This window comes from Pteropus medius, unplaced genomic scaffold, assembly GCF_902729225.1.
Source record: "Pteropus medius unplaced genomic scaffold, Ma_sr-lr_union100, whole genome shotgun sequence".
Taxonomy (NCBI): domain Eukaryota; kingdom Metazoa; phylum Chordata; class Mammalia; order Chiroptera; family Pteropodidae; genus Pteropus; species Pteropus medius.
This window is the reverse complement of record NW_024350325.1, coordinates 5086434-5106328: the sequence shown is the minus strand read 5'-3', so window position 1 is coordinate 5106328 and position 19895 is coordinate 5086434. Positions and strand designations below refer to the sequence as shown.

The 19895-nt window shown below is 30.8% G+C and overlaps 1 protein-coding gene across 1 annotated transcript in view; it reads right to left on the bottom strand.

Moving 5' to 3' along the window:
- SGCZ (sarcoglycan zeta) overlaps positions 1 to 19895 on the bottom strand; it is a 541352-nt gene that overhangs the window by 109819 nt on the left and 411638 nt on the right. The window contains exon 3 of the mRNA XM_039839338.1: positions 12701 to 12802. Within this exon, the coding sequence (XP_039695272.1) occupies positions 12701 to 12802 (102 nt within the window). The remainder of the gene's footprint in view (positions 1 to 12700; positions 12803 to 19895) is intronic.

Here is a 19895-nt window from a genome sequence, read left to right as displayed (position 1 = left end):
AATAATTAAGAGTAATCGATTTTAGTTTTAGCATACTGAATGTTTCTATTTTTAAAAACTATTTCTTCATCTCTGACACAGTATAGCGCATTTTAATAAATTTTCTAACATTCTAAACTACTTATGTCCTGAGCAGTAGTATGTCTTAGCAATATTAAAAAGAATGTCTAATGCATTAAAATGCAGTTAAAAACACACAAAAATGGGAAAGTGCATAGCTTTTTCAGTTAACCCAATGTCTGTTTATTATTTTTAAATAAATGTATTTTGTTAATTTGAAATATAGTAGACTAAGAAATTTAAGATACCTTAGGCACATTAGGGTTTCAGTGCCTTGAAAATGAATTCCAAATTCCTTGGTGTGAAGCCCTAAGCTGCTTTCCAAATCAATGTTTCTCTGTTCCTCTATATCTTTGTTCTTCAAATACATTTTTGCTCACTCATCTCCAAAAATATTTTTTAAAACTATATATGTCCTCTCAAATATTTTTAAGTTGATATGTGAAATATATTTGGTAACAAAAGTTTAATATTTTTAAGGAATAAAATGTCTGATGCTGCATATCGTATCTTAAATGTATTTTGTATCTTAAATGTATTTTGTGTAATGCTCCAAGTTTTGGACATCGACTTGAGCACAGCCAATGACAGAACATGTCTGTCATATAACTTAAGTTATCAGGAAAATCAGCCTTATTTTCTATAAGAATAATGTTTGAATGTTATATTTCAGATAAATGTGTAAATTTTATCTCACGATAGCCTACTTATTTTTTTATTTATAACTCTAAGAGAGAGATTTTTGCCAAGAGTTTATGGTCTAGATGAATGAGTATGCTGCCCCTTCAACAATTTTTACCTAACCACTGGTACTTTCTTGTCTTTTTTTAATGTAAATTTATTTATCTGATTTATCTGTGTATCTCTGTATCTATCTGTCTGTCTGTCTGTCTATCTATCTATCTATCTATCTATCTATCTATCTATCTATCTATCTATCTTTATCATCTGTCTGTCTATCTGTTTATCTATCGTCTATCAATCACCTATCTATCTGTCTCTCACCATCTATTATCTCTCTATCTACCATCTATCCATCTGTCTATTTAAGTTTTTACTTTTACTTTGGGTGCAATGTGTCCTCAAACTACTTTGTTTAGCCAACTCTTCCTCTCCCACTCTAAAGTCCTTATGTCCTGAACAATATTTTCTTAAATATAAAAAGAATAAAAAGATTGATAACTGTTACCTCTTATTTTTGTAAAATAAAGAAAGGGTAGTAGAGGTAGAGAGGTTGCAAAACAAGAAGTAGCAGGATAATTCTTATGTAGGTGAAACTTAGCAAAGAGTGCATTTCAAACTCAAGAGTCTAGAAACAAATACATGTGCCTTAATACTCCCTAAAAAGTCTTGGAATACTTTTAGAAATTAGCTTGCCTGGGTTTGAGACCGTTGCCTTACAGGATTCCTCAAATCAAACCAAACTGTTCCACTCGCTGTTTTCTAAACAAACAATCTTTTAAATAAACTATTTCTTTCTCTCAAAAGTGATCTAATTTGAAATTCAAATCTCAATCATTCTTCAAAGCCAAGCTAAAATTCTTTTATAGGGAGGCAAACCAGCTTGATCCATGGATATTTATTTAGTGTGGAAGACCCAAATAAAAGTCAAAATACTGTCACTAAGATTGTTCTCATGCACAGTTCCCAAGATTGACTTCTAAGGACAGAGAATTTTAAATAAAAAAGTAAATTAATTAATGAAATATAATGTATAAACCAATAAAAGCAATTTAATCAAAGCACATCAATAGTCATAAGAAACATACGGATCATTTTGTGGCTCAAGCACAAGTATGGTATGCCTAGCTTATGTTACTTTTGGTACCTGTGACTGACAGGAATTTAGGCGATGAGCCAGTCACATTTATACAGGCAAGATCATCCATAAAGCTCTAAGAATTCAAAGTTAGATCTTCTATTCTCTTCAATTCTTTTGAGAGAATGCAAGTGAGAACTACTTTGTCTCTTTCTACGTATGAAATTAATATGACTACTTTTTCTTATGCAATATAAGGCAATTCTAAGATCTAATATTGGTAAAATTTGTGAAACAAATATAAAAGATTAGGAGTAATAGGGTCTATTAGACCTATTCCATTTGTCTAATTAATGTAACAGAAATATCTCTTTGTATAGTTTTAATTTATATTTTTTGAATTCACTAACCATTCATTCAATAAAGTAAGCATTTACTGAGATATGCATATTTTTCTGTATGCAGTTATACTGTAATAAAGATTTAAAATTTTCACTAGATATTTAATCGATCAGGCAAAGTTGTAGAGAGTGGTCAAAACACGATTGTTGCTTTCAAGAAATATACATCTTCTGCAATTTGTCCTCTGAAATTCAAATAAAGTGTTTCATATTCCCCACTGCAAAATCTATTCTTTCTGTGACACTTGAGAAAAGAGAAAATACTGTGCCATAAATTTATGGAACATGTTATTTAAATAGCTAATAGTTAAGGCAGTGCTTTTCAAATTGAATATATTATGAGGTCATTAAATCATTTAGTGACTTGCAATAAAAATATATACATATATTATATATATATCCATTATAAATATGTAAATACATAAATATATATTATAGAAATATGTAATATATATTTTTAGAATTAAGATAGGATAACTTTGCTATATTAAATTTAGAATATTAGAGTGTATGATATGCTTCCAACTTGGGTTAATATTCAGTGTTTGAAAAATATTGAGTTTATGTATGTGTTGCTAATATAATCTCTGTAGTTTACTCCTAGAGTTTTGGATTAAGATGAATCTACATAGCAATAGTGGATATATAGATATCCACTTCATGTGGATATGTAACTGTGGGGTAGTGAAGAAATCCACTTTTTGGAGGACAATTTCTTTGAGCTTCATTATTTAAAAAAAAAAAAAAACACACTTGTGCTTCCTTAAAATTCCATTCACTAGATTGTGGCATTCGATATAATGAGGGTCCATTTTTTATCTCATGCAGGAAAAATTCTTAATGGGCTTGACTACTCATTTAAAAACAAATTCTACAGCATGGAAATCAGAAACATATTTTATAGAAAGTGCAGAATGTTTCATAGACTGTGATAACAGAATTCTGAAGAAATCCCCTTCACTTCTTCCTGACAGGAATTTGCTTATTCTATTCACAGTGGGTTTGGAGATTTCATAGGGGTTCAGAAGCTATTCAAGATGGATTAACAGATATTCAAAACTTAGTTATTTGTGGTCCTTAAGGCAGATCATCCTTAACACTGAATTATACTGCTATATCAGATTACTATAAGGCATTAATAGATGTATAATATATACTAACACCTCCATTTCATTACATGTTTAATATATTCCTGTTCATGTTTCTCTGCAAAAGATTGTCAAAAAAAAAAAAATTGATACTATACAAAACAGCAACCTGAGCTAATGTGTGCTTCCTTTTTGTTCTAGATTTGCTATCTGATTATCTCACATAATTTTTGGGAAAGGAATAAATGTAGGTGTGTGTGTGTGTGTGCGTGTGTGTGCGCATGCTAGACGATAAAGTGAAAGAAAACTACAGGTAATTTGTTTTCATGCTTGTTTACAGAAGCAACTGAGTTGAGGTGATGAGGAAATCTTCACTTCTGTAGAACTTCTTTTAAAGCCTTCCTATGTTTGTTTGTTTTTAAATCTAAGGTATATTGCACCTCTACAACAAATTTCACCTACATGTTTATTTAATAACTTCAAACTGTCTTCCAAGTTAATGAGACTTTCCTATTATGATATTATCCTTTTTTCTCTCATTCCTAAAGAAGATCCACTGTCATCAAACTATCCTCATGCCATCTTCTATGGGTTCAGTTCAGCACTCCACACACATAAATAGAAATATGAATTTCCTGGCAAATATGTAAAAAAGATTAAGTTGGAGAGTCTCATAAATTGTTAAAAAGCAATTAATCAGCCTAGGAAGGCTAAGATTTTAAGCATCTGAATTACCATATGCAAATGAAGAAATATCTCCTCATGCATAGCAGTATGGATTAAGTAAGATAATATGTATAAAAATGATTTTTAAAGTACAAAGTTTAATGTTCAGGATTGTTAAACCGTAACCAGTAGTTACATGGGTCGTTTCATGTTTTCATCAGTGAACACATGGATTGGTTCAGCAGCATCTACGAACCACTTAAAAACTATATATAAATATTTACACATTTTCCTCAGCTTTTAATGGATCCAATCCAAGTTGTCTTAATTTACAAATATTAAGAAAGCACTCTGTTGTACAAATGAGTGCTATCTTTTCTGTATTCACTACTAATGTCTAATAACCAGCATGTGTAAATAACCTTTATTAGGAAGCTTCCATGACTATTTGTGGTGACTAGTAAATTTAACAGAAGAGGCCTAAGTTCATCAAAACTGCAAAACTTAAAATCCTATTATTTCTAATGCTGTTAGAAAGAATATAAATAAATGCTATGAACTAACTAGAATAGTTGTTTGCAATTTATAAAGACAATTGTAGAAGACACTTTTACAAAGAAAAGGTCGATAGAAGAAGAAGCAATGACTTGAGATGTGAGTTCTCATTCACCTTAGAGTACTGAGATTTTGGACACAAATAAAAAGTAACTCATCTTCAAATAGGAATACAATTACAGACACTGATCACCTCACAGGGTTGTTGCGAACATCAAATTAAATACCTGAAAATTAAAGCTTAGAAGTTGCATCATGTAGAAATCATTGAAAACAACTAACATACACCTAAAAGCAACAAATGAACAGGACAAACAAATAGACTTATGGACATGGACTATAGACTAGTGGTTACCAGAGGGAAGAGGGTTGGGAGGAGGGGGGATTAGATAAGGTAAAGGAGATCAAATATGTGGTGACAGAAAGAAATCTAACTATGGGAGAAGAACACACAGTATAAATATATATCTGCTTTATTGTTAAAGTGTACAACTGAGACATTGAATTTCATTAACCAATGTCACCATAAAAAAAATTTAAAACAAACAAACAAACAAATAAATTCTGCTCTGATGGTAAAATATACAAGCAAAAAGCAAAGTGAACAAAATAAAATATATGTAGAAAAAACAGTAAAAGTGAATATATGCAAATACATAAAAAATGTTTATAAGCTAAATTCATCAGTTTATTAAAAAAATTCCTTACAAACAAGGAAATGATTGCTTGAGAAAAAAAAGGATGGTTTGACATTTGGATATCTTTTGATGGAATTCACTCAATATATTAAAAAATAAAAATGATGAAAATCATATATAAAAATGTGATAGATATATTAAAATGAGAAAAAAACAGTAATTATCTCTGATTAAACTATAATCAAGCTAGTTATGGATAAATTTTTCAGTCTTCATGTTCCTTGATGTATTAGAAACAGTTTTTCACTCTATCAACCTGAAAACACTTTCTTCTCTATGCTTCTGGGATACCAAACTCTTTTGGTTTCCTACTATCTCACCTCACTTGTCTTTACTTTTAGTCTGTGATTGGTTCTTATAATTCTATCCAAAATCTTTAATATTGTAGCGCCCAAGGATTTATCTAAAAGACATCTTTTCTATCTGCATTCACTTACTTAGTAATTTTGTCTAATCTCATGTATTTAAGTTAGAGATAAATAGATATAGCTAGCTAGATAGATATGTGTCATTTATGTCTTTAGCTTATACTCCCAACGTGAAATCCACACTCACATATCTACTTGCCTAACTTGAAATCTGTGCTTTTCTAATAGACAACATTAACAACTCTAAAGTTGTGTTCATAATCTTTCCCCAGTACCCACTTTCTCCATACTGGTTAACAGCATCTACTCAGACCAAAAAAAACCTTGACACTATATTAGATTCTCTGTTACACATCCCATTAAAAATATATCAGCAAATCCTTTCAAAATATACTGTCTATCATAATGATACACATCACATAGTGAGGATAAAACAAACTAAACTATGCAAAGTGTTTAGTAGAATGTTAGGCAATAACATTTCCTGGATTGGACACTGTGGTAAGGGTTTTGTCTCTTTTACTTCATTTAATAGTGATCACTCCACTCTAGTCCTTAAAAATACAAAGGGTTACTATGAACTTTATTTTGCAGATGATAAAAATAAGGCACAGAAAGTTTAAATAAGGTAACTAGTTAAAACTGCTAAGTGACATTGCCAGGATTGGAAACTAGGAGTTGGACTCCAGAGCCCTAGCATATGCTGAATGTCAGCTATTATTATTAAAAATCATTTTCTATCTGAATAGCCACAAAAATTATTTGAGATATAATAGAAATAATAAAATTTCAAGAAAGTGACCAGATTACATTTGTGACACGAAAAGGAACAGCTTGTCACACAAGCACAAAGACCAATAAGAAAAATCAATGGAAAATCCATTCCCATAAGCAGTAAGAATCATAAAATGATTGACAAGAGATTTGTGATATGTATATGAATAATAATGTTAAGAAATCCTCCTGAATAACACAAAATAAGTTCTCAAAAAAGAAAATCAAGACAGAAGCCATTTTCCTAAATAGGAAAACTCAAAACTATAAAAATGTCAATTCTTCACAAATTAAATGTAACTATAATTAACTCTCAACAGGAATTTTTATGAAACTTGACAGCTTATTATTAAGTTCATTTGGGAAAGAAAATGCACAATAGACAAAAGCTTTTGAAAAAGAGCAGTACAAAGAACTTGCTCTAAAAGTTATTAAAATAATCCTTAAAATTAAAGTTTTGTTTTTGTCCAAATATATCAAAAGAACAGAATAGAGACACCAGAAACAATTCTGTGTACATTTAAAAAGGTAGTATGTGAGAAACATCATATTTTAAATCAGTGATAGGGAAAATGTACTACTCAAATAATGGTATAGAGGGCTATTGGCTATGAAAGAGAGAAAGAAATGAAGAAGAGAATGAAGGAGGGAAGGAAGAAAGGAAGGGAGGGAGCGAAGGAGGGAAGGATTATACCTAATACTATACAGCAAAATAGAAAAGTTTTCAAAAACTTCTCTCTCTCACTACTTAACAAATTAAACCCCAATTATTTTCTTAAATCAAATTTTTCTTGGAATAGCCAATAGTTTCTTGATAAAAGCTTATGCTATAAACTTGAAAAAGTGGAAACCAAGGAAAGAAATTATTTCATAGCAGCATATAACATGTATCCTTACACTACTTTCACCCATGTTCCCAGAATAAGAGTGTTAATTTATTGCAGAGAAGTCTAACCCAAGTAAACTATAATCGAGGTAGAAGAAAGAGGGTGGTAAAGTAGATAGTACTGAAAAAAATCTACCAAGTATAAAGGATTGTATATGCCACTGGAAGAATTCTACAGAGACAGAAAGGGCCACTAAACCCATGGAGTTAAAATAGTCTATGTCTGGTTGGTACAAGCCACTTACTAGCACTTCAGATGAGAAAAAAACAGTCATAGTATATCTTCCCCTTCCCACCAAAAACCTTTCTAGTACAACAAAGTAGCTAGACCTTAATTCCTTTACCTCAAATTGTGACTCATCAGGGATAATTCAAGCTACGTAATGCAAGTGCTTTAACTTTTAGAATTAAAAAATTTAAATTTAATAAAAACATAGCTCAAAGACAGTAAAATAACAAGATTTAAAAGGTGACAATGGACCTAAGAAAAATTCTGATAATCAAAACAACATTCTTATACATAAAATACATGAATTAGAGAAAGCAATTGCAAATTCATATGGAGAAAAATAGACTAACGTCATGAAAGAAAGACTCTAAATAATGAGTTACTTCTATTCAGAGGAAAAATATAGAGTTTAAAATAATGAGAGTAATTATGATAGCTGTGGAGGACAAAGATGATCCAACATAAAAGTTACTTCTTTCTCTGAAATAAAAACTCAGCAAATGAAACTGAAAGCTATCAAGTGATAGAGAAAATTTCCCTTAAATGAAAGAAGTGAAATGGCAAACGCGTATCAGGCATCTAGACAGAACATCCATGTCATCAGCAAAAGAAAAACACCAAGCTGCCCTCAGACTGTTTATGGCAAAATTCAGTGCTAGAGTTTAACAGAGCAGTGAGTTGACAGGAAAAGAAGAGATGAAGCATTAATAATATTCTCAGCACAGAATAAGAAAATAGATACTTTTTGAATGAAATATTTCAGGCTTTAACAAACAAACTATTAACATTGAAATACAAGTAAGGATGAAATGATTCAAATAATGAAATCAGTCATAGAGAAGTCATAATAAAAGGAGGACTGGTGGTGAGTACTGCAGCCATCTATATAGAGAATTAAGACCAAAGAGCCAAGGTAAGTAATGTTGCAGAACAGAATGCAAATACTATGAACTCTGACAAAGTTAAAATAATATAATTGCCCAAAAAACTGAAAATGAAGAAGGGTGAGGACAAATTGGAGAGAAGCTAATCACCTCAAATTGCACTGCGGGGAGTTCATGAACACTGTCTGAGATTAAAACATGGTGCTAATGCATCCAGCTTCTTAATGATATGCATAACCTTTTATTCTTAACCATAAAGGTGAGCATTTAAAAAATTTTGTGGTGAATAAATATTTATGTTTAGCTATTCTCTTTAATTTATTTCAGGTTACATTTCTTCTATTAAATTATGTATAATATATTAATTATAAATAGCATGTATATATGTATATATGTCTCTACATACTATCTTTTTACTTGTGCACATGTATAATTGTATATCTGTGATAATTGTTCACCATATGTTAACATTTTTTTGCTTTGTTTTGTTTTGTTTTTTCTGAGTGTAAAGATTTGGGGATGGTTTATAGTTATTTTTTTTTAACTCGAATAAAGACATTATAGAAAAATAATAAATTTCACCTGTATTAAACATCTAAGTACAATATGATGATAATAATGATGATGATAAAATGATTATAGATGCCTGCAGATATATCTTTGTATGAATTGATTTGTATGGGAGAAAGAAACCTACATAAAGATTTGTATGGGAGAAAGTTACCTGACAGACAAGGTCATAAAATTAGCATGTTGTATAATTAGCATGTTCTGAGCTTTCCTGGTCCTGGTCCTGTGTCTGAATTCTAGAAAGAAGCATTGAATGCACAGGGGAAAAAATTGGTTGTAACCAAGAACTGGGTTAGCATCACATCTCTGATGCCAGGTGAAATGATTGGGCATGAAGGGGAGAGCAGATCCTTACTCAGCTCTGCTAACACAAGAATCATAAAGAATACAAATGTCTTTGTTTTGCTGTGGAGTTATTGGAACTGGGATTTTCTGGTAGCAGTTCCCTGGCACAATGATCAATCTGTCATACAGGATGCTGGGATCAGGGGCCAGTGATGAGGTACCACCTTAACCTAGGATCCTTGAACAGAAAAAAAATATATGAGGAAACTGTTCAGTTGTCATATAAAGTTAAATAATATTTTAAGAAGTTCTGAAGACCTGCGTGAGGCAAAATTTCTGTTAAGAATCAGTGTAAAGCAGCTAATTTCACCACCTTAGTACTTTAGACATGAAACCTTGGGAAACATACTCTAATTATATTTAAAAACAAAACAAAACAAAAAAGCCTGGTGATTACATGTCTTAATTTCTTGCTATTTCAAAAATTTTGACCTAATTTTAGACCATGTGCATTGAAGGTTGATTCAGAATGTTATTATCATTTATTTAAGGAGGCCCTAAATTCCACATCCTTCAGTATTCTATCTGAAGAAAAATATATATTTAACTTCATAAATGTTCACTGAGTTCTTACTCTCTGAAAACAATATTATTAATTTTGAAAGATGCATTGAATTCTAAAATATTTCAAACAGGGAATGTAATGTTTTTCTGTGTATTGATATGATGGACCACTTAGAAATTGCTGATTTTTTTAAAAGCATGAAGAAGAAAGTAAACCGCAATAGATAATAGTAGAACTTCAACTATCTATAGAAGTTTGGTGGTGGCGGCAAAGGGCCAGTTAGCTTGTAGAGTAGAAACAACCCCTGGTTTATTAGGTTAGGAGACTAGAAATATGTATCTGTGGGCAACTTCATGTTCTGATGAATAGACATATCTCTATTACCTTTCCATGTGTAGAATTAAATATTTACATACCCAGAAGTAACTTTAAGTAAGAAAATTATTTATTTCAGAGTGAAATACTGGTTAAATATAAAGAAGGCAACCCACCAACGTTAGTGCAGGAAAACACACAAACTTCTGCACATACAAAATTCAAAATCACAGGAAATAATCTGTACAAATCAAACTGTACACAGTATTATTTTTCTTAGCTTAATTGAATCTTTATACATACCTTTTAAATTTGATAAATTTCCTGATCTTAGACCTACAGGAACTTTGATATTTTATCATAAAAATATTTGAATACATACAAATATATGGAAAGATTGACATGTACAGTAGAATATTTTTAATTTAAATATAATTTCTCCTAGTATTACTGAATTTCTTTGTATTCTTTCTTAACCAAAGAATGAATTACGTTGATAATTTTCTACAGAACTCACTTTATTGATGAGAAAATTAAGTCTCAGGGAAACCATGTCTGGCTTTTAAAACAGTGAATAGGCTTTATGGCAAGGAATGAACAACTGCATGCATTCACGGACAAGATCATTTTAATGGGTGAACTGCTTATAAAAGATATATTTTTCTCCTTATTTTAAATATTTATTTTTGTAGAGTATGTGTAGAGAAATTTTCAAGAGATATACAGGTCTCCTTCCTTTTCTATTCTCAAGTCACACCTCCTTGTCTGCCTGCTGATGAAACATGCTCCCTCCTGCCTGTGCTGTGCCACACTTCGCAGTTACCTAGAGGCAATGATAATGAGAGGAGAAATGGGAAGGACAAGCAACAGGACTGGAGATGTGAAAGGGAGCATAGAGATTTCAATCAGTACAGTGGGTTTTAGAAATGCTTGTGAGCTTGAGGTTGCAAACTTTCTCAGGGATAAAGGTTAAGAAGCCCGACTGCTACCACCTCACACTTCAAGGTTATAAAATCAGTGGATTCTTTTGTATTAGGTCCCAGTTTCCCAGGAGAATCTTTGTTAACACCCATTGTTGTACTCTCAAAAATGTTCCAGCTGGAAAGGTAAATTCTATGACCTGCCTGTTGGCAGAGGGCTTCACAATCCTACTCTAAATTGTATTTCCCAGCAGCCACTGCGAATTGGTCTAAAATTAATGCATTTTCAAAGAAGTTTCTGCCTATGATTACTCTTACCTTCTTCCTATGTTAAGTAATTTCTTGATTGCCACATATGTTTTCATTTCTCCAAATGTTAAATTGTTTAATGCTACCAAACACAATAAGAAATCAGTAAATAACTGTGAGTGGCAGTGAATTCCAATCAGAGGGAAGACACTAACATCTGTAAGCATGTTATTTTTCAGTTTTCATAAAAATGAAAAAAAACTTTTTTAATTTTAAGTTTACTTATTTTTTTTTTATCATTTAATCATGTAAGTTTAGGTGTTCATACACATGTCTATATGTTATTTGTCTGACCAAAACCCAGAAAGTAATCTCGGCATACAATTTCTAGTACACAGAGTAGCAGTCGATATAATATATTAGTGAAGCTCTACAGTTTACGTAAGAAAATAAAATCTAAAGTTAATATAATTACTCTAATTAAAAGTTTTATGAAAAGAACCCTCTGCTCTGTTTTCACTTTGATATTTAGAGGGAAAATAGCTTTAAAGCAAAATATCAAATTATATCTTACTATGCAACTCATTTGCTAAGATATTATATTTGTAATATTAAAACATTGTTTTAAATATGAAAGTCTAAAATGACTTTCATATTTATGAAATAAGGTTAATAATCTTTCCACATTTTATATAACAAGGTTTCCATTTTTTCTGTCTTGATAAATTTATTTTCATAGCTACATACATATCCCAGGGTAGTGCCCAATAGGTTTAAAAGTTTCCAGTTAGATTCTGATGTATCCAATAATATGTACTACTTTCTGAGAGGTAAGACATTTAAGCCAAAATGAACGTCTAAATTATAATCTTTTAAATTTTAACATGCTGCTAAGTGATAAAACACACAGGACACATACATTCGAAAGGATAAATATACTTGTTTTAAATAACATACATACAGAAATAAATTTAATTTCTATACTAAGATTCTTTGTTGTCTCTTAGAAAATGCATGTCCATAAAAGCTAAAAGGATTTATAATATATTAAACTAAAACACCTTATTCAAGTCAGTGCTTCCTAGAAATATACTCAAGATATATCAAATGCCCCTTTTGGAATTACTATAACTGTGTATTTTTAACTTCCATCGAAAAGAGAGGGGCAAGTTTTATAAACTAAAAAACAAAAAACAAAAAACAAAAACACCATAGTTTAATCCAAAATTGTTTTCTAATTTGTTAGTTTAAAACTAACTTTCACTGGTTTTTCAATTTTTCCATTGTTTTGATATCTTCAAGGAAGTCTTTAACGTAAGGAAATTTAAATACATACTGAAGAGATAAGGGGGTTCTATCCTCCTATTTCAAGCTAAAACATAACCTCTAAATTATCTTTTACAGTAAGCCAAAGCCAGTATCACATACCTTTCGGGAATGAATTTCTTTCACATACAATGGAAGTAGAAACTCAGATATACCTTCAAGTCGGATTCCCTTCTTGGTGACTCTCAGATTTCCCATACCATCCTACAAGCAATGAAATATAGTTCACTTTTAGGTTAATTAGAGAATGAATAACTGGCCATAATTTTCTTAGGCCTAAATTGAGAAAACAGTAAGCTCAAATCAGTGATGATTTAAGGAAAATGAGAGATCGAATCTACTTAATGAATAACTGCAGTAGTTTGCATGCATATAGAGGGCTCTGTTTAAAATGAACAAGAGGACAAGAGGAGTATAAAGGACCTTGTATCTTCTACCAGCCTATCAGATGCTAGGATTTATCTATGAATAAATCTTGTACTTCCTTCATGCATCAGCCAGTTTAACTATTTATTAGGTATAATGATACCTGCTACCTGACTATTAGAAACTACTTTGCAGAGAGATCTAATAATATTTTTAATTACAGTTACACATATTTCTACAATATTCATAGTCTCATTTGTATAATAATTTCAATAAGTAATTAATGACTCACTAGTATAAGTAAAAATGGTGTTCCAGCATTCAAATCATGAGTAAAGCATGTGTCCTCTCCTTTAGAAAACACCACTCTATGAGGAGGATAAAATAAGTACATAAATAATGTTTATGAGACAGAGTAAAATAAATTAAAAAAAAAAGTAAGAACAGGATGTTAACGGGGATTAAAGAAAGGAGATTTTGAACAGGGTAAGAAAGTATACCATAGCTCATGGAAGAAACTGACTATGATCAAAGCCTTCATAATATGGAATTTTTAACAAGAGATTTCCACAGAGGGAGGAGCAAAATGAATATTCTGGTAATGCTGAGGAAATAACATGACATCCAATCGGGTTACTGTATGAAATATTGTGATAGAAAACACCTGAGAGAGTACGTTTTGAGGTCAGAGAAAGGAAAGTCCTAATGCAAAGCTAAGGAGTCTGTACTTACTTCAGCATCCAAGAGAAGAAATAATATAAGTTCTTGAAAAGCTAGCTCAATGGCTTGAAATTATTAGCATTAAGCTTTAAGATTAATCTGGTAGAAATATGATGTGGGGCTGACAGAGTATCGGTAATAATACAGAAGTTGGTAATAAGTGTAAGGTGTATGGTAGAACAACCTACAGAACATGGTGACTAATTTCATCTGGAGACACTGAAAGGCGGCATTTACAATTAATCCAAGATTTCACAACTATGACTAAATAAGAAAATGTAGTGAAATTCTGCATTTTGTAAATTCAGTGGCAAAAATAAGTTCAGCTTTTGTCTTTCTATCATTGAAAAATTCAGATATTTATCCATCAACCAGCACATCAGTAGAAAGTGGGTTAAAGGATGACAATGGCTTAAGGTTTGAATCTATTATGATGGATGAGCAAATACTGTGTGGAAAGATGTATGTAAAACAAAGGAGAAACTCAGGTAATGACTTAGGTCTGTGAATTGAAAAGAAAGAGGCTGTGATCCGTAGTATAAGAAAAAGCCAAGAGATTATGATGGCCTCAGGCTCTATACCCTGCATATTTATTCCCAAAATAAAAAGCCAGTGCAGTAGCATAACAATAAATAAAATTTTGAGTAAAAATTAAAAGACTTTCTTTTTAAATTCAAGATCTCAATTTTCTCATTGAAGGAGAAAGTAACAGATTCTAGTTGAATTAAATTTGGGATGGGAAGAAATAATTCATTTCTTGAGGCTCAAACTTAAAGCTGACACTGGAAATGCCTAATAGGAAATTATCTAAAAATTATGTGTGTGTGTGTGTGTGTGTGTGTGTGCGCGCGTGTGTGTGTACATACATGAGAATTTTAAGCATCATTAATGGGTGATTTCGATGAGAAAATAGTCTATTTTTGTTGGGATGATGACATACTCTGGTTTCTCTGTTTTATTATACCAGTTTTATTATATCCTCTTTCACTTTCAAAAGTGAAAAGTGTCTCTGATTTAGACATTAATTACATAGTCACCCATACACTGGTTCCAATTAGTGTGATTTTGCAACATTATACCTACCTAGGAAAGCCAGAGGCAGAATGAACAGTTAAAGACTCAAAACTGAGGATTTACTAGGCCGAAATGGCAGAAAGTCATAATAACGTGGTGTTCTGAAGTAGCAAAGATGATGCCCCTCAAATATCTAACCATTATTTTTCTCATTGGGTAGGAAAAAATAAAGCCTAACAGCAATGTTGGGCTGCAAAAAATAGCGCATGGTGAAAGAATGATAATTGATAATGAATAATCAGGTTTAATAGGGGTTGAGAAATATTCGATAAAGGAAGACAGGTTTATCACCAGAAAATGGAACTTCGGATTCTGAGATCTTGATGGTGAGAGAATTTTCAGATATAATGAGGCGTAAAGAACACTCAAGCAGTGGTGGCAGAAGTAAAATGGAAAAAACTCTGTAATTTGGAAAGCCAGTAATATTAGAACATATGGAATTACACATGGCTTTAAAGTATTATATTATTTCAAGGGACTTTTTGAACTAAATCTCACACAATGACTGTCCACATATATTCTCAAATGCCTATCAGAAAGAAGTATTTTGAAGTATTCCTCATGGAGTTACTGTGGAAACATCTAATGCAACTGACTATCTCAGGGCAATAAAAAAATTCTATAATAAACACAATTCCCAGTTCAATACTAATCTTAAAAATTATTTTTATGAAAAGGTTTGAAATAAAAGAATTAGACATCCAAATTAAGTATGATACTGCTTATGCTATATGCATATTTAATTTTGGAAAGTTTTAAAGCTTAAGCTCAGTGCTTTCTTTTATATTTTCTATTTAATATATAATTTGAGACATATAAATAACATTTCATTTAAATTAGATGAAATAGAATTATCAGGTATAAATGTAGAACTGTTATTATAGTATTTTGTTGTGAATCTAATCTCACTCCATGTCTATTTGTCCCATCTTTTATTTCTTCTGTTTTATATTATTTTCAAAATGTTTCATATTATCTTCATGTAGTTATAAAATACAAAAAGTTATATAATATTCAGTATATAATCAAGCTGAGTCTCACATTCAGACATCAAGTCCATTAATAATTTATGAGATGATAAGATGATCTGGTTTCCTTTCTAGAGGAGCGTTTAAGACAGTGAATTTATTCCTACTGTCAATATTCCTTTATAATTTACTGTATTCTTGGTTCCTTCAACATCTAAAGAGGAGAAAGCAATCTCTGGATTTGCTGTTAAGGATGACATTGCCGCAACACTAGTAAGTAACAGAATCTAAGGTACTTATGGCCCAGTCTCCAATCCTGGCTCTGCCACCCTCTTCCTATATAAACTTGAACCATTTAACTAATTCTTTGTGTATTTTGTCATCTGTAAAATTAATAATATCAGAATTTGTTATGTACTCATTGCAAGGATTCCTTAAAGATTAAAGAGCTTAAAATAATGCCTATTTTATGTAGCAGTACTCAATAGTTTTTAACCATTATGAACATTTTATTCAAAATTACTCAAATTTTGTCTCATATTATAAAGATTCGTATTGTTTATTTTCAGAGGGATTATCTTTGATCTTCAGTAGACTCATCAAGCTTTATCGTTGTTACAGTTATGATGCTTTTATTCATTACCTCGTAATCTCACAACCACTTATCTACTTTTGACAGACTCTAAAGTGTCATTTTAGAAGGGAACATGGAGCCAGACAGCTTGGACTTGAAATTTGACTATTATTTACTAACTGTTGACTTCGGTATGTTGTTTAATCTATCTTAATCTAAATTCATTTTCTATAAATATCAGAAAATAAAAAATAAACAACAGAAAGTATTACAACATCATAAGGATGTTATAATAATTTAATGAGATAATATACAGAGAGTTTATGACTGGATCTGGCATATTTTTGATAATTATTTCCTGTACTGGTAGTTTATTTTAAATTAATAGATTAATATTACATATAATTAATCTCTAACTAACATGTGTTTTCTAATCAACCTCTCTCGTTTTCATTTCTTCCTTTCCATTCCCTATGGCACTGCTGAAGTTGAAGACCATTTCATCTGCAATCTCGCAGCTGCCTCCAAACTTACATTCCTGAAGTACAAGATTACAGTTTTTACACTGTCACTTTATTGAATTATTCCTTATTCTTGCTCAAAAACCCACATTGCCACAGCCCTGGGATTATAGATTTATCTTCTCCATTTTGAATGTTTAGTGTGCTTGTATTTCTAAATAATCTATTGTGAACATTATTATTTTCACTTTATGGGGAAATACCACAAAACAATCTCTTCTACTGTAGCTCCTCCTTCTTTAGTATATATTTTCAAGACTCTTTAAGTTTCTTACACAATTCTTTGTTTTTCAGATTTTTTGCTCTCTTCTCATCATCACCTACCTTTTACCTCCACTAAACTGAACTGCTAGCATTTCTCAGAAAAAGCTGTTTTGCCATTACAATTTCTTAATCCATGTATTTCATTTGCTTGAAATGCTCTACTCTCACCTTTTCTTAATACTTTTACCCATCATTCAAGGCCCAGTCCAAAGAAAGCCTTGGTTATATCATAGTCAGAAATAACATTTCTCCCTACTATTTCTAAAATGCTATATTTGTTATTTCCCATGAACTGTATCATATTCTGATTCTAGTTTTAGGTGTATATCCACTTTTATCTCTTTAAAAGTGTATGATCTTATTTATCTATGTACTCATTTCCTCTTTTAGCATAGTTCTTCTAATAGTGGATTTATGAAGTATGTGGTAAAGTAAATGCTTGATTATTTAATTGATCAGTAAAATTTAGATCTTGATAAAAATAAAACAAAAATTTAAACTGATAACCTAATAAAAATCACAGTATCATCAAAATTCAGACTTTGCCTTTAGAAACTGCAAGCAATATTTATTATAATTGTCATGCACTTGAGTTTTTGAATAAAGTGAATACATTGTTGAGAAATATTTTTTTGGAATTTATTATGAGAGGCTGACTTTAAAATAAATTATGTAATCAAAGAGAATCTACACTCATCACTTTGCAATGATCTTATCCTACTTCACTGCTTCACTTATACAATGTTCTTTATTAGCTTTAGCTGCCTGGTATTAGAGGGGTTACTTAGATGGTGGTTACTCTCAGGATTTGAATTACTCCTTAGCAGGCAAACAAAACTGTCAAAGTAATGAGTATGTTGACATGGATTTGAGAAAAAAATTTAAAAATTGATGTTATTATTCAATAATATAGAAAATCTAGTGTATAATTAATTATTTCAAAAAAACTTTTCAAAGAAAGTTGAAAGAATCCAGTAGTCAGGAGATAATTAAATATAGATTTCAGACTTTTTTTTTCTGATTAAAACCAAAAATAAATTTCTTCCAAATTACTAGTATCATACATTTCAAAAGAAATTGATTGGGGGAAAAAGGTAAATACATATTTTTATGGCTTTAATTATTTAATGATATTCATGCTATACTTCAATTTGCATGAGAAAATGACATTAAAGAGTCAACTTAGAGACAAACTGGAGCCTCGAACAGTGGCTATTTGCGAGAACTTGGGAAATAAATATTTTAATAAAGAAACATGGGGAAATAAGAATCATATTGTTTAAATATAATTACAAATCACTTTTAAATGTTTTTTGTTATTTATACTTTAGTGTATCACAAATGAATCCACTTAATTTTCAACTCCTAATTAAAGAAGAAATTCTCTTTAAAATGTCTAGGCATTTTCTTTTTCTTACTTCTGCTATGCTAATGTTATTTATAACTTATAATGAGCTGTTTTCCCCCAAGAATAAGAGAAAGAACAAATAAAACATAAGTTGACAGCCTGTTTTATATGTGTGTTTTTATTATGTTGTTTGCTGTATTTTATTTTCATTTTAATTGGCCTTCCTTATTCCTGCCTATTATCAGAAAATAAACTCTACAGTGATAATAATTGAGAGACCTAGAAATTTGACTTCTGATTCAGCTTATATAGAAACATCTTTATAGATTGTTGTTAATAAGATAACTTTTATTATCTGCTGCATGATTTATTATTACCTTTGTTCTTAGTCAATAGTTGTTCAAAGTTTTATAATTTACATATCACCAACTTTCAGAGTTGTGAAAAGGTTTTAAACGTATTTATATATTGAATAAGACAAAAAACACTGCACTTTGTATCTCTTATTTGTATTGATGTTCTATTAGCTATCTGAATGATTTTTAAAAGGCATAACGAAACAAAATTCAACTTTTTCCAAATTTTCCTCTACTTAAACATAATTTCTTGCCAGATATTTCATCTTTTTTTTAAACAATTCACATATTACTAACTTCATACAACATACATAATTGTTTAATAAAATCATCAGAATAAAGATATGCTGAAACTAAATAAAATTATGCTAATCTGCCATGGTAGATATCATCACAATCATGCAGTAAATGGAAAAAAAATAATGAATGAATTCAATAAATCCAATGAGACTATATTTAGGGAGCAGCAAAAATATAAACCTTATAGTAATGAGATTATGCGTAAGGGACCGGCAATACATATTTGTGTGTATGTATGTGTGTATAAATATATATAAATGTTTACTTAAAATAACGGAGAATAGATCATAACTATTCAATCTAGTGTGAAGATCTGTAATACATATGCATTTTAAGTTCAATATTTTCTAAAGAAAAATGTTTTCCTACAGGAATTGTTGTCAGGAAAAAATTATTTCTGTGACTCAGTCTATTGATCTAATATTAATTGTATAATGCAACTTTAAATGTTCACGGAAGCACCAGCATTATGCTGCTTTAACATGAAATTAAAGTTATACTCTGAGAATGTGATAAGCAACTGTGGCTGGAGACAGAGGCTTGCTAAGAAAGAGCACTGTGAAAACCAAGCATGCTATTAAAAACAAATCATATTTCTCGGTGGTAAATGAAGACAGCTGCAAAGAACCTCAGGGATTTGACTTAAGGAAAATAATAAGTAATGAATTTATAATAATGCTATGTACCCTAAAGACTGTCATCCATCCTTAAACGGGTGACTGAGGAACATCATATTTTAATCTTTGTAACAAGAGTATAAAGCCTAAAGGTTTACTGTTAGCAAGCCTGTCTTTCTCAAACATGCT